We start from the raw sequence: 13078 nt of genomic DNA, 5'->3' as shown, positions 1-13078 counted from the left end.
TGTGATTGAACATAGTTTTCCTTTCACCTCTTGCTCCCACTCTTCAAACTCTTGTTGGTGACAAAGGCTATCACCCCATGATCCCACTTTCATCATAAATGCAATAAAGTCATCAACAGTGTGGCAACCACTCCACTTTACGTATTTACGTGATGTTTCAATCAGCTTAGTGCTACTACAGCGGTCCTCAAATTAGAAACAAATCTTTTTCAATTAATGATCACAGAAAATCTGTCTTCAAAACTTTGCTGGTAAATGCTAACGAGTTGATGACTTCAGTTACAATGTGATAAAATCTGCGATTTTACGATCTTACCTTTATTTTCCACAACTAATTGAAGTTAATTAAATTTATAGCTACGCATTGGAGTTAAAAAGAAGGGGGTTAAATAAAGGAGCAGCATGGTTAGTGCTGAGTTAGCACCACACTATTATGGCATCAACGACCCTGGTTCGAATCCGATGTCGTCTGTAAGGAGAATGTATATTCTCACATCTCTGCGTGCATTTACTCCAAGTGCCCCCATTTCCCCTTCAAAACATGCAGGGTTGGGGGGTTAATTGGGCTATTTGGGTGGCACAGGATCATGGGCCGGAAGGACCTGTTACTGTGCTGTACATCTACATTTTTTTAAATTACAAATTTAAAAATGTTTCGAAAATTAAATAATTGGGACAATTCAATAGAAATCAATTCTCAACTGTTGCGGTCATCAGGCCTGGATCAGAATAAACTTGAGTGGTCAAGCACAAAAAAAATGATTAACCACACAGTAAAATCACAGTTCAATTCCATCACAAACATTAGTTTCCAACTCAAAATGCACATGGAATAAAATAGATAAAATCTTACATGAGAACACTCCAATTTTCTTTCATCCCCATGTTGCCTTGAAAAATTATATTGTCACATTCCAAATTTAGGGCAGTCATGAGTCACTAGTTTAGAATAGTCTGAAAATCTTATGGTTTGGAGTACAAATTAAAAAATGTTAAAAGTATCTTCAGTTGTTTTTGAGCTGCTTCTATTACTATAACGTCATGGCCAATGAATATTCTTCACTAATGCTGTGAACCATAGAAGGTGACAGCACAGAAACAGGCCCTTCAGCCCATCTGGTCTGTGCTGAAGTGTTATTTTGTCTGTCATCCTTGCTGCAGAGGCAAAATTGGGAAATCACCTTCAGACTATCAACGTATTTAAATTTAAAATATTTTGAAGCATTACTGAGATGCAGCAAAACTCCTGGTATCTTGCACCAGGTATCTTGCACCTGGTATTTTCCAGTTGCTTGAGCCTTACTCTTACAAGGTCTAACTAATATACCAAGCATTTTACTTTATTTTCAGTAAAAATCCTTGAATACATTTAACTATCAGTACATCTGCAGGTTCCTCCCCCTCCACAGAACCACCCGAAAGACAAACAATAACATTATAGATAATTAAACTCCCCTCTCTCAAGTTTACAGATAAAGCCTCTGACCAGGACAACTCTTACTAAGCAAGGATAAGAAAACTTTAAGTCACCCCAATAGTGATCAACCACTGGGTGAAGCCATTGCTGATTCACATGACTTCATTCAAACAGCTCCTATGAGCAAAGCACAACCAAGGCACTCCTCTGATTGAATATTTGCTCCCTTCTTCACCAGATGTTTACGCGTTACTTCAGAGAACATTTACAATTTTAAACCTTGTATTTTTACCTGTTATTTTATTCTTATTTATTTTACTTTTAAAAATTTATTTTCGTCAATTTTTTTGCTTGTTGCTTGAATTCCAGATGCCTGTGGTTTTACTGTATATGGAATACAGTAAATAATGCAGCATTTTTTTTCACATTTTGTACATGACCCTAGATCTGACAACTGGTATGAATTGACTATGTGGATCTCATCCACAGCAGCAGTATATATGCCAGAATTTACTCTGGTGCCTTGACTTGAGATGGGGAGACAGACCTAGAATTCCCTGATGGAAATAAAGTATTATGTTGGCCATCTATAGGATTGGAGTTTGCCCTGAGACCCATTGTTAAGTAATCAAACAGTACCTTCATACCGAGTCTCAAAAATAGAATTTCTCATTTATGATCAACATCTATAAAACTACGTCAACAGGAGTGAACTTCATGGCCAAAAAGAAAACCAGAAAATTGGCAAAATTGTAAACCCTTCAAACTTTGACCTATCAAAATGAGCTAACATCTAAACAGTAAAAAATGGCCAATGACATTGGCAAGACATTGGAAAAAATTGCAGTGCTGGTGGAGCAGCTGTAACAGCAGCTCAGCTACTGGCGCAGACCCGCAGAGCGCAGGGGGCAGACTCACTGTGCTCCCGCCGGGTACAACTGCCTAGTCCGATTGCCATCAGCTCCATTCAGGCTCTAAACAGCCTGTAACTGGTGCCAACGATAGTTTTATTTAAAAATACTACAACAGCGGGGTCTGCGACCAAGATGGCAGCTCTGATGACCAGTAACAGCCACAAGGGGCTACAAACTCTGGAGAAGCAGAGGACTGGTGCAGGGCACCAGAAAAGTGGGAGACTGCCTCCTGTTTGAAAAGGAGAAGCAGGAGAGACGACCATGATGGCAGATTAGTCTGAGGCTGAAGAACGTGCAGGTGGCGGGCTGTTGGTGAATCAAGACAAGAAACCCATGCAGGTATTGGGCTGCTGGCGATGTGGTCAAGGGATTCATACCAGGCTGTGGACTGCTGGAGATTGACTCAAGACTGGCTGAATGGTACCTCGGAACTGGGGTGCGAAAGGATGCCAAGGGTGCTGAAGGATTCCTGATTGTGTTGGAGGATCAGATCTGGAGCTCGGGCTGCTGATGGTTTGGACTGGACTCTGTGAGGCTGTAGGGGCAGCGGGACCACTGGAGCCGAATTCATGGATCATGGTGACTCTGAGGGGAACTCTCTTTTGCTTCTCTTCCTTTGACTATAAGAAGCGCTTCAGGCAATTTCTGCTGATAGTGAATGCGGATGAAAAAACAATCTTAAATTTAAATTTTGTAATTAAATTTGAATGCTTAAATTTAGACATGCAGCATGGTAACAGGCCATTTCGCCCCATGAGTCTGTGCCTCTCAATTTACACCTAATTAACCCACACCCTGGTACATTCTGAACGGTGGAGGAAACCGGAGCCCCTGGGAAAAACCCATTACAGACATGGGGAGAACATACATCCAGACTGGACAAGATTTGAATCCCAGTTTCAATCGCTGGCGTGTAAAGGCATTTACACCAACTGGGCTTATGCTGTTCATAAGGGCAGATTGCTGTTCAGAAAATTCTTGGATGTTGCAGACATTTTGGGAAGGGTTGGGGTTGATCAAATGTAGCTTTCTGGGTGTAAACGTTCCTTTACCATTTTTAATATCTTTTTGGCCAATTTCCTGATATTATTTACAGGGAAACCAATTAGGTGCTAGTACAGTATGTAGGGCCAATTTGGATGTAAAAAAAATGACATTTCCATACATGTAATTTTAAAATGAGTTGTTAATGCTAAGCCAACTGTGTCAACCCCATTCATGTAATATTGGACCATTTTTATTACATGACAATAAATGGAATCTTTTAGTTAGGACATAATTTGTGCATGAAAGCAATTTAACCAGGGTGAGCTTGCATTGACAAACATTACCAGGCGAAATTGCATCCTTTGGAATTTGGATCAAGCATGTTAGAATGCCTGGCATTTCTCACACTATTTCTTCAATGATCATTTCTACCCTTAACAAATGAAGCTGGGGTTTTGCATACAGCTGCTCTCTTTATGAGGGTCATGCCAACCTTGACTTTTAATGACTTTACCACGGGATCTTTCCAAGTGGCTGCAGCTGAATGGTGCTGCTTTCACTGCTCCATCAGAGAATTCATCCATATATTGCATTCACAATTAAACAATTTAATATATTTTGATTTCAGTCAGAACACATGGCATGGGATTTGACAACATTGCTGGCTTCTCACTTGTGCAGGACATAGAGTCATAGCATTTCATACTATGGAATCAAGCCCTTCAGCCCAACTCATTCATGCCAAATGAGCAAGCCCTATTTGCCTGCATTTGGCCCATATCCCACTAAACCTTTCCTGAGGTAGTGATGGATCCTGTGTTGTTTATGCATAAGGTTTGTTCATTCCCAAGGAGACTGAAATACCAGACAATTCTCCTGCCAATATTACCCAGAACAATGGATCATGTGGTTCAAGGGTTACAATCTTAATTCCCTGCTTTGTCTTACCAGTGCTGATAATTGTTGCATCAACAAAATACTAAAGATGAGATTGTAGTGTTTGAATCAGCCTAGGGGTTCCACGTAATGTACATCCCATGGCATGGAGACATCATAGTTGATTGCTACATCTTGAAATCTAACAATATTGTAGCTGATGCCAAAGGAGTAGAGCCAAAAAATATAAGAGTCTGAGAGACCTGAGGCACAGGGTAAAGAAAACCAAGAGGAAGCAGAACAAATGGAAGGGAAAACCTTGAACTAGGGTTATCCAACAGAACACCAGTAGCCTCATCTCCCAGTAGACCAGAGGAGCAAGGCATTAATGGCATGTGTTATCAGGGGCTGATGAATGGAGTAACCCTCTCCATATTACAATCTAAAAATATGACAGGTTATCAGCAATCAGCCTGGATGACTCACAAACTCCTCTTCAGAACCATCTATATTGATCAATAACATGTCTTGCATGAATAATCCCCTGATTGATTGACTCAGGTGGCCTACAGATGTACATGATCTACAGCTCATGATTTGTAAGGTCGTGACATTTGACTTTGCTCTTATGATTAGGGGTTCTCACGCCTGTAGGAGGCAACTAGAATCACCTCCTTCCAGGCTCTTCCTAAAGGAGCCCCAATTGTTTTCCTGCCTTTCCTTTTTTGACACTGCACCTTCCATCTGCATCCTATCTCCCTGAGGAGAATGCATGATCTCTTCATCCACTGACTTTTTTTCACCCTGCAGCCTCTGTCTCGCACATTGGCAGTCAAAATGTTACCTGGTGTCTGGCTGCCATAAGGGCTTATGCTGTTCATAAGGGCAGATTGCTGTTCAGAAAATCCTTGAATGTTGTAGACATTTTGGGAAGGGTTGGGGTTGATCAAATGCAGCTTTCTGGGTGTAAACGTTCCTTTACCATTTTTAATATCTTTTTGGCCAATTTCCTGATATTATTTACAGGGAAACCAAATAGCACAGTCTGTAGGGCCAATTTGGATGTAAAAAAAATGACATTTCCATACATGTAATTTTAAAATGAGTTGTTAATGCTTCTATTTGCCTTATAGCATCTCACATCATGCCGAAGAATTAAATTTACATTTCATCTGACTCCTACCCCTATATTCAAGAAAAAAAACAAAAATTGCAATACATGGGCTTGTAGGTGATTAACACAGCAAGAGGTTGAGATTTGAAATAATGTTTATTGACGTCATCAGAGTACTGAGGCATTTAACTGCTTTGAAACACACAGCATATTAGTCCTTGATGTGTGCATAGTGGAAACGTTCCAAATCTGAGGGGCAAATCCTTTTCCAACATCTTACCTCACAAGACAATGGCAGTCTCCTCGTATAAAGAGTAGATCAAACTTAGAGCTCAAGAAGGATAAATTAAAATGATGATTTTAAATTGTACTTGGATATATTCTCAGCCTAAGGCATTTTTTCCATAATTTAAATCGAATTGAATATTATTTATATAGTACATTGTAAACACAACGGAATGTTGGTCCAAAGTGCTGTACACCAATTAATAAAAGAATACACAAAACACAAAATCAACAAACACGAAGACTAGTCTCTGGATAAGAGAGTCATCTCACGGAATATCGGGAGTTTTTAATTACCCCTATTATTAAGGATCAGTTCTAATATTTTCTTATTCTGCCAAAATTGGCTGGAGATGACACAATAAATGACAGTACAGAATAAAGATATGAATGTACTTCAGAGTTATTGTTTGCATGGTCAATTCAACCAGCAATGCTGTATTTCTCATTTAATCACAAGGTTCATGTTGTCGTTATACCGAAATGTTTTGTGGCATGGAAGATTTATTTTGCAAGTCAGAAAACCCTTCAATATTGAGGGATTTTAGTCCCTGTTTGAACTCATGGGAGGACGACGTAGTGCTAAGAACTAACCTATTATTTCCATTAAACTATCAGTCAAGTATGCTGCCAGTGAACACAAAAGGAAAGGTAGGACCCACATGTAACCAGGCCAACATGGTGAAAATTTTATTCTGCTGAGTCAAATGAACAGGAGGAAGCATGCAGGTTTTAATTAACATCAGCGATTACAAATTTCAGAGAGGTAGTATCTGGTGGGAATAATTAATCTGTTAACATTGATTTCAGTGGTATCCAAACTAGTCTTCTTCACTTGCTCACGTCAATGAGTCACTTAGATGAGGTGCAGGAAAATCTGTAAATCTGACAAACTCGGTGGTCTTACAAATGTCATGTATGCCTCAATTATCTGCTCAGAAGACATTGCTTCCATATCTCCTCACCAGTTTTCATGTCTTCTAGAATTGGCTCCAGCTAGAAGATAGCTCCATGAAACCATAATGGTGAGAGCGGAGCATTAATGGATGAGAAATGTCCTTGCATCAAACTGAAAAGCTTGAAAAAACAAATTATACAATAAAAGTAAAAGGTACAGTGATGGTCAGAAATTAAATTAGGCCACATAATGCATATGTAAGATATATATCCTGCAGTGAAACAGCAATGGATGCTTCTAATTTCTATATCATTGTAAAGACAGTCTTTACAAAGTGTACGTGAATGCATAAATACATGTTTACTGTAAAATCCATAAGAAATTCATGTGATGGGAATGACAAGGAATGTGGGTGGCAATAGATGTGGGGGCTGGTTGCTCCAATTCTGAATTCCGTTTCAGAGAGAAAAAAAAAATCTTGGCAGATGGAAGGAGTATCAGTGGGAGAGATTTGGCATTGTTATGGAATATTTATATACAGTGTGCTCAATTTATATTAAATCTTCATGTATATTGAGATTATTCGGTACTGTGTGTGTATCGTGGTCCTGAGATATGCTGTTTCATCTGGTTGTACATGGACAGCCAGCTGATAAGAAATTTGAACTTTAAAGGACAAAAATAAAATAAATGTGAATATTCTAAATTGGAGTGTGAGCTATTTAATTAGACTGGAAAATGATTCAGCAGATGTGGACTGGAAGTTCAGTGCAGTGTGAGACAGAAAATAAGGAGGTTCAGTGGTCTAAGTGTAACTATGTTCTCACAAGCAGATTCTCCTGGACGACAAAGTGCATATCACAAAAAATGGAAGCTTATATCAGATATCATTAGCTTACTATTCAGAAAATGTAAAATGATGAGTCTAAGGGTAAAATTAAAAGGGGAAAGCAAATAGATCTTACCTTGAAGACAAGCTCAGGCCTGAAACATTGGTAATATATCTTTACCTCCTATAGACACCGCAAGACCCACTGAACTCCTCTAATATTTGTAGGGTTTTTTCCTGTGTTTTTACTATAACTACAGCGTCTGCACACTTTCGAGACTAGATCCCGTATGGCAGGCTGATCAAAATGATGTCGTGACTTGGAATTCAGCGGGTGTGGCAGATTCCAACCAAAATTAGTAGTGGCAAGAGGTAAACTATGAAGGTTGAACAGGTGGAAGGCAATTATCAAGGGCTCTACAGGGTTTAGTACATGGTCCTTTAGCTTCTCTAATGTATATAAATGATTGAGACTTAAATATAGCACTCAAAAAAAGTTTACAAATGATACAGAAATAGCTCATGTGGTTGGTAGTGAGGAGAAAAATTATAGATGGCTGATTAAATGGTTTGTTCAGATGAGAAGCAAAGTGGTCAATGGAATACAATTCAGGGAAATGGGAAGGATGCATTTGGTAGGTGGCGGATAGTGGAGATTGAGGATTGCCAAATGGCCAGAGAATAATGAATAAATGGACTCCATAATGTCAACAGATACTTAGTCAGCAGATTGAGAAGGAAGTTATAAAGCATGAGAGATATGTTCATTTATTATTATTATTATTGTTGCAGGAATTAAGCTTGAAATGTTTTAAACAGAAGTTAGACCACAGCTCTATAGACTACTGTCTACAGTTTTGACCACTGCATGACAAAAAGATGCAATTGCACAAAAGAAGGTTCAGAGGGAAATTTACAAAGCTGGAAAAGTTTAGCTATGAGGGAAAATTACAAAGGCTGGTATAATTTTCTCAACATTAAAGCAAGCTGAAGTGAGATTATTGAGGTGTATAAAATCATGAGGACCAAAAAAAATAAATAAATAGGAATAGCAGAGGCTTTAAAATTAAGGGCATAAATTTAAAATAATTAGTAAAAGGGTTAGAAGGGATCGGAGGGACTGGAACTCAATATGTGAAAGGATGTACTTCGATGTGTACTTAATATTTTGTTATTTTTAAGTTAATATTTACCTGGGTTACATCTCTTACTTAGCAAATAACTCCATTAAATTTATAACTTGCGAACGGGTCAGATCAAGCCTGGTGCAAGTTCAACAAAACTCTCCACGGTAATTTCTGAGAAAATGCAAGAAGCTGGTGGTCAGTTTCAGAACACTGTCTAAATAACACCAGTAAGGACTTCCGAGGAAGTTTGAACTTTCCATATTCATATTGAAGTGAAAGTCAATCTGGCCCTTCCTGGAACAAATCTGTGCACTGTTTACATATAAGATGAGCTTTGAATTAATGTCAGAACAGAGTTGAAGGATGGCACAAAAGCATGGACAGCAAGGTGGCACAGCTTGAGGAGATGCTGGCTCGTATTTCCAGTGACTTGGGTTCAATTGTTACCTCCAAGTGCTCCAGTTTCCTTCCACATTCGATTGACCACTGTAGATCGCCCCTTTGCATGTCCATGGGGGGAATTGATGAGAATGAAGGGAGATTAAAAGAAACTTGATGGTAGACAGGAATTTGGTGAGCTGAATATTATATTTATCTGGTGCATGAGGGAAACAGAACCTTTTACTGGATTTTTTTATGGTCTTACTTGCTTTTGTTATTAGTTATCTGACAGAATTCTTAGCTAAATTTTTTCCCCTCTGTAGCTCTGAAGTGCTGTCATCAGAGACCAAGGGGAACAGAATAACTCTCCACTCTCAATTACCTGAGTTTCCAAATGCTCCTGACCTGAATATTGTTGATGCAATTTTTAATTTACAACCTTCACATAAAGGTTTAATATCTACTATTAGTGATATGGTGATGAAATTGCATAAAGCTCCTTTAGATAAAATTTAAAAGCATAGGAACAGGACTAACATTTTTCAATATCTGAAGAGAGTTGGGATTTTATTTTTAAATTGGTTAATACTTCATCATTATGTGCTCCCCATTCTCTCTTACAATTTAAAGTGGTACACAGAGCTCACATGTCCAAAGATAATCTTTCTCACATTATGAGTCCTCGTGGTGATAGATGTAATCATGGGGATGCTACATTAATTCATATGTTTTGGACTTGTTTGAGCCTTAGAAGATACTGGATGGAAGTTTTTCTCCAGAAGGCAGACGTAATCTCACACGACCATTGCGCGAGTGGGCACAACCACATCCCTCCACCCAAGTAGCATCGCTCGTCTTGCCAGAAGGGAAGTAGAGGATATTATTTGACATTTAGTTGATGTTAAAGTCATGCCATTCTCTCTAGTTGTGCCAAAAAGAGCAACTAAAAGATTGGGCACTAAATTTAAGTAATCCCTATGCCATAGGTGCTCTGTGATTTGTAAGGGATTGCTTAAGGTGGTATGTGAGTGGAAAAGAAAAGGTTGAGAACCACTGTTTAGCATATTTCCAACATTTACTTTCCATGTCAGATCTCCAACTAGTGGCATTTCATAAATAAAAGCAATGATATATACCCACATCAAAAAGTGGGGGTGTTGAGCAATTATACATCACACAAGAGAGATTCTAATCAATGGCAGCATCATAAATGAATCTCTTTGGGGTTCACCACTCAGCAGAACTAATGATGACCATGATGTTCCATCAATTAAACACAACTTCCCACTTTTATATTCAATAAATAAACATATTTTAAAGCCATAATTTCTTGGGAGATGAAACATTAGAATGTATCATTTGATGTGTAATATTATCCTTGTAAACAATTTTACTGACATGCCATGAATAGCGAGGAAAATTATCTAAGGCCACAGCATGATATAGAGCACATGGAAAGTGGGGTAGGGCATTGTAAATGAAATTCAATGTGAACAAATGCAAGGTATTTTGTGTAATTTTCTGATGTAATCATACCTTTTTTAATTGTTTTTCTATTTTTCTTTAAATGTAATTCTTTATTGTATTCATGTTATAAAATTTTAAATAAAGTCTACAAAACAAATGCAAGGTAATGCATTTTGAGGTAAAATTACAGGAGAACTTCAGTGCCAAAAATATTGACAGATTTTGGGTTTCCAGTTTATCATTCCCTGAAAGTGACAACACAAGTGAATAGGGTGGTGTGGTGCCTTTGTTGGTTAAGGCATGGAGCGAAGGAGTTGGGAAGTTATGTTGCAACTTTGTAAGACACTAGTTAGGCTGCATTGCAGTTTTGGTCTCCAGCAAACAGAAATTATGTGATTATTCTGGAGATGGTAAAGAAACGATTAATTAGGAAATTGTCTGGATTGGTAAACTTTAGTTTAAATTTAATACAGCATGGTAACGGGCCATTTCGGCCCTTGAGTCCATGCCGCTCAATTGACCTCGTAGGTTTCGAATGGTGGGAATGGAAAAACCCATACAGGCAAGGGGAGAATGTACAAACTCCTTACAGACAGCATGGGATTTGAACCCCGGGTCCGATCGCTGCCACTGGAAAGGCATTGCGCTAACCGCAAGGCCAACTGTACCACCCTCGACGCCAACTGTGCTGCCCTAGTTATGGGGCTAGATTGGATAGGCGGAGCTTGTTTTCCCTGGAGTGCAAAATGCTGGTGGAATCAGATACGATCGCTCTGTTTGGGAGAGACTAAGACACTCACCTGAATAAGCCACGAACAGAACAGCAAGTTTCTATGCTGTGAGATGATGACCATATTATGATCAGCCATCACTGCACGTTGAAAACGGCTAATTGCAGAAAAAGCCAAGGGACAGAATGAAAATCCTTTGTTGTAAGCAACAAATGCTTTGTTAACAAGTTCTGCTTGACCACTGAACCCTGTCGTTCTACAGTTAAAAAAAAGTCCTGTCCAAGTTGGAGTTTCATTGGACTGAGTTTTATTTATTACTATTTTGGAGAGCATATCTTTGACGAAGTTTGACAGCCTTCCAAGGACACTGGAGGCTGCCAAGTCATCCAGACTGGTTTGCATAACTCAGCCGCTTACTGGATACGTCTCACACACGCGAATGAGATACTCTGCAACCGATACACGTATCGATTTATGACCCCCAAAAAACCCCGACTTTCCAATTATTTCCAAATACTACCTTTTCGTCTCAGCGACGAGCATGTAATGAGAGTGAACTATTTTATTTAATCCAGACAGAGTCATGTGTAGGTCCGTCAGCAGAGGGACTTGCGTCGGGCTAATCAACACATCAAGTTACACTATTCTGCCTGCTTGACACCAAAGTAATTGACAACCTCCCACGGCAGCGCGGATCGTGAGGCAGAAGGTGAGCAAACTGGAGGATAGGGCGAGGATCACCAATGAATGTGTCAAATTCAGCAGATTTATGAAACCTTCCTTTTATTGCCACCGACCAGGACAACCTCCCCCCCTCCCCAAACAGTTCTCCATGCGCTCGTCCTCAAGGCTCTGCCACGGGTCATCTTCAAAGTTGGCTTCATGTGACCCCCCCCCCCCCCCACCCGGCATTGTATTCAAATCATTATCGGGTCCAGGGAGAGTTTGTGGACCCTAACCCTCCCCTGCCACTTCCAACCGGCAGCGCCGAGTCGACAACCGGCCCATTGCGGTTGTAACGTTGTGAAGGATGTAAACAAGCTCTCCCTTTTTGTGTGTGGACGTTCCAGATGGCGAGAAACCTTAGGGCACAGCTTCCGATTTGGTGGTGTTTTGAAACCCGCCCAAATTTCTCAGAAAGGAAAAAAAAACAGGCGGGGAGGCGAGGGGAGCGAATCCCCTCTCAGCCCCCTGCAACCCCCCATTCGACCCACGTGAACAACAATAACCGAAATAACCCCCCAACCCCCCGATATATTCGATGAAACTCACCAAGCTGCCTTGGGGTGTAAATCCCGGCGCAGCTTGTGTCCATTCGTCAAGAAATGGTTCATTTCAGCCAGAAATATTGCCAAGATGCCAGAAATGAGTGATTAATTAATGTGCCTTCAGCCACGCTGTCCCTCATACTACAAGAATCGTCAGTGGGAAGCAATTATTTACTTACATAACGCTTTAATTTCTTTTCTGGAGGCGATTTGATGAGCCAGCCAGTGTAAACGATGTCTTCTACACTCATGGCTGCAAACAGATGGGACCCACTTCTTGTGCTCTGTGCTGTAATGTTGGGTGCTGTCATTCAGCTGCTCCATCCACAAGGCAATGTAAAATCCATCACGGTGCCTCTCTCTCATCTGCCGAGTGGCACCAAGTCCTTGTGTTGGAGGCGGAAGCCGCGCCAGGAGCCGCATCCAACACTTTCCCACCCATTACCCCAAACTATCCAATAATCGTCCCATCAGAGGATGACACAACACAGCGTCCCCGCCCCTCTCAAAGCGCCGAAAGAAAAACCGAAAGTGCTTTCAGATGACCCTCAGGGCGCAGTGAGAGCTTTCAGAACTCTCAACGCTGTCCTGTGAGTGTCGGTCGTGTGGACAGGGGGCTGCGATGGCAACATGATTCTGGACTTAGAAGCAGAATCGAATTGATGCACAAGCTGGCCAATAATTGGATGAGCACTGATCATGAGTGGAAATTCGCAGACTTTGCCGTCGACAAGCAGACCCATTAAAACCGATACTGTCCACTTCTGAGTTATACTTTCGAACT

General features: G+C 40.3%; 1 protein-coding gene across 5 annotated transcripts in view; it reads right to left on the bottom strand.

Moving 5' to 3' along the window:
• Positions 1 to 12732, bottom strand: part of gab3 (GRB2 associated binding protein 3) — a 99387-nt gene extending 86655 nt beyond the window's left edge. For 3 of the 5 annotated variants that reach the window (XM_069892945.1, XM_069892944.1, XM_069892943.1), the window contains exon 1: positions 12474 to 12555. In XM_069892945.1, coding sequence (XP_069749046.1) covers positions 12474 to 12545 — 72 coding nt within the window. In that variant the 5' untranslated portion in view covers positions 12546 to 12555. Of the gene's footprint in view, positions 1 to 12473 lie in introns of all 5 variants that reach the window. The other 2 variants (XM_069892946.1, XM_069892947.1) reach the window with 2 other exon arrangements.
• Positions 12733 to 13078: the final 346 nt, after the last annotated feature.

This window comes from Narcine bancroftii, chromosome 8, assembly GCF_036971445.1.
Source record: "Narcine bancroftii isolate sNarBan1 chromosome 8, sNarBan1.hap1, whole genome shotgun sequence".
Classification (NCBI taxonomy): Eukaryota; Metazoa; Chordata; class Chondrichthyes; order Torpediniformes; family Narcinidae; genus Narcine; species Narcine bancroftii.
This window is presented reverse-complemented; position numbering and strand designations above follow the sequence as displayed.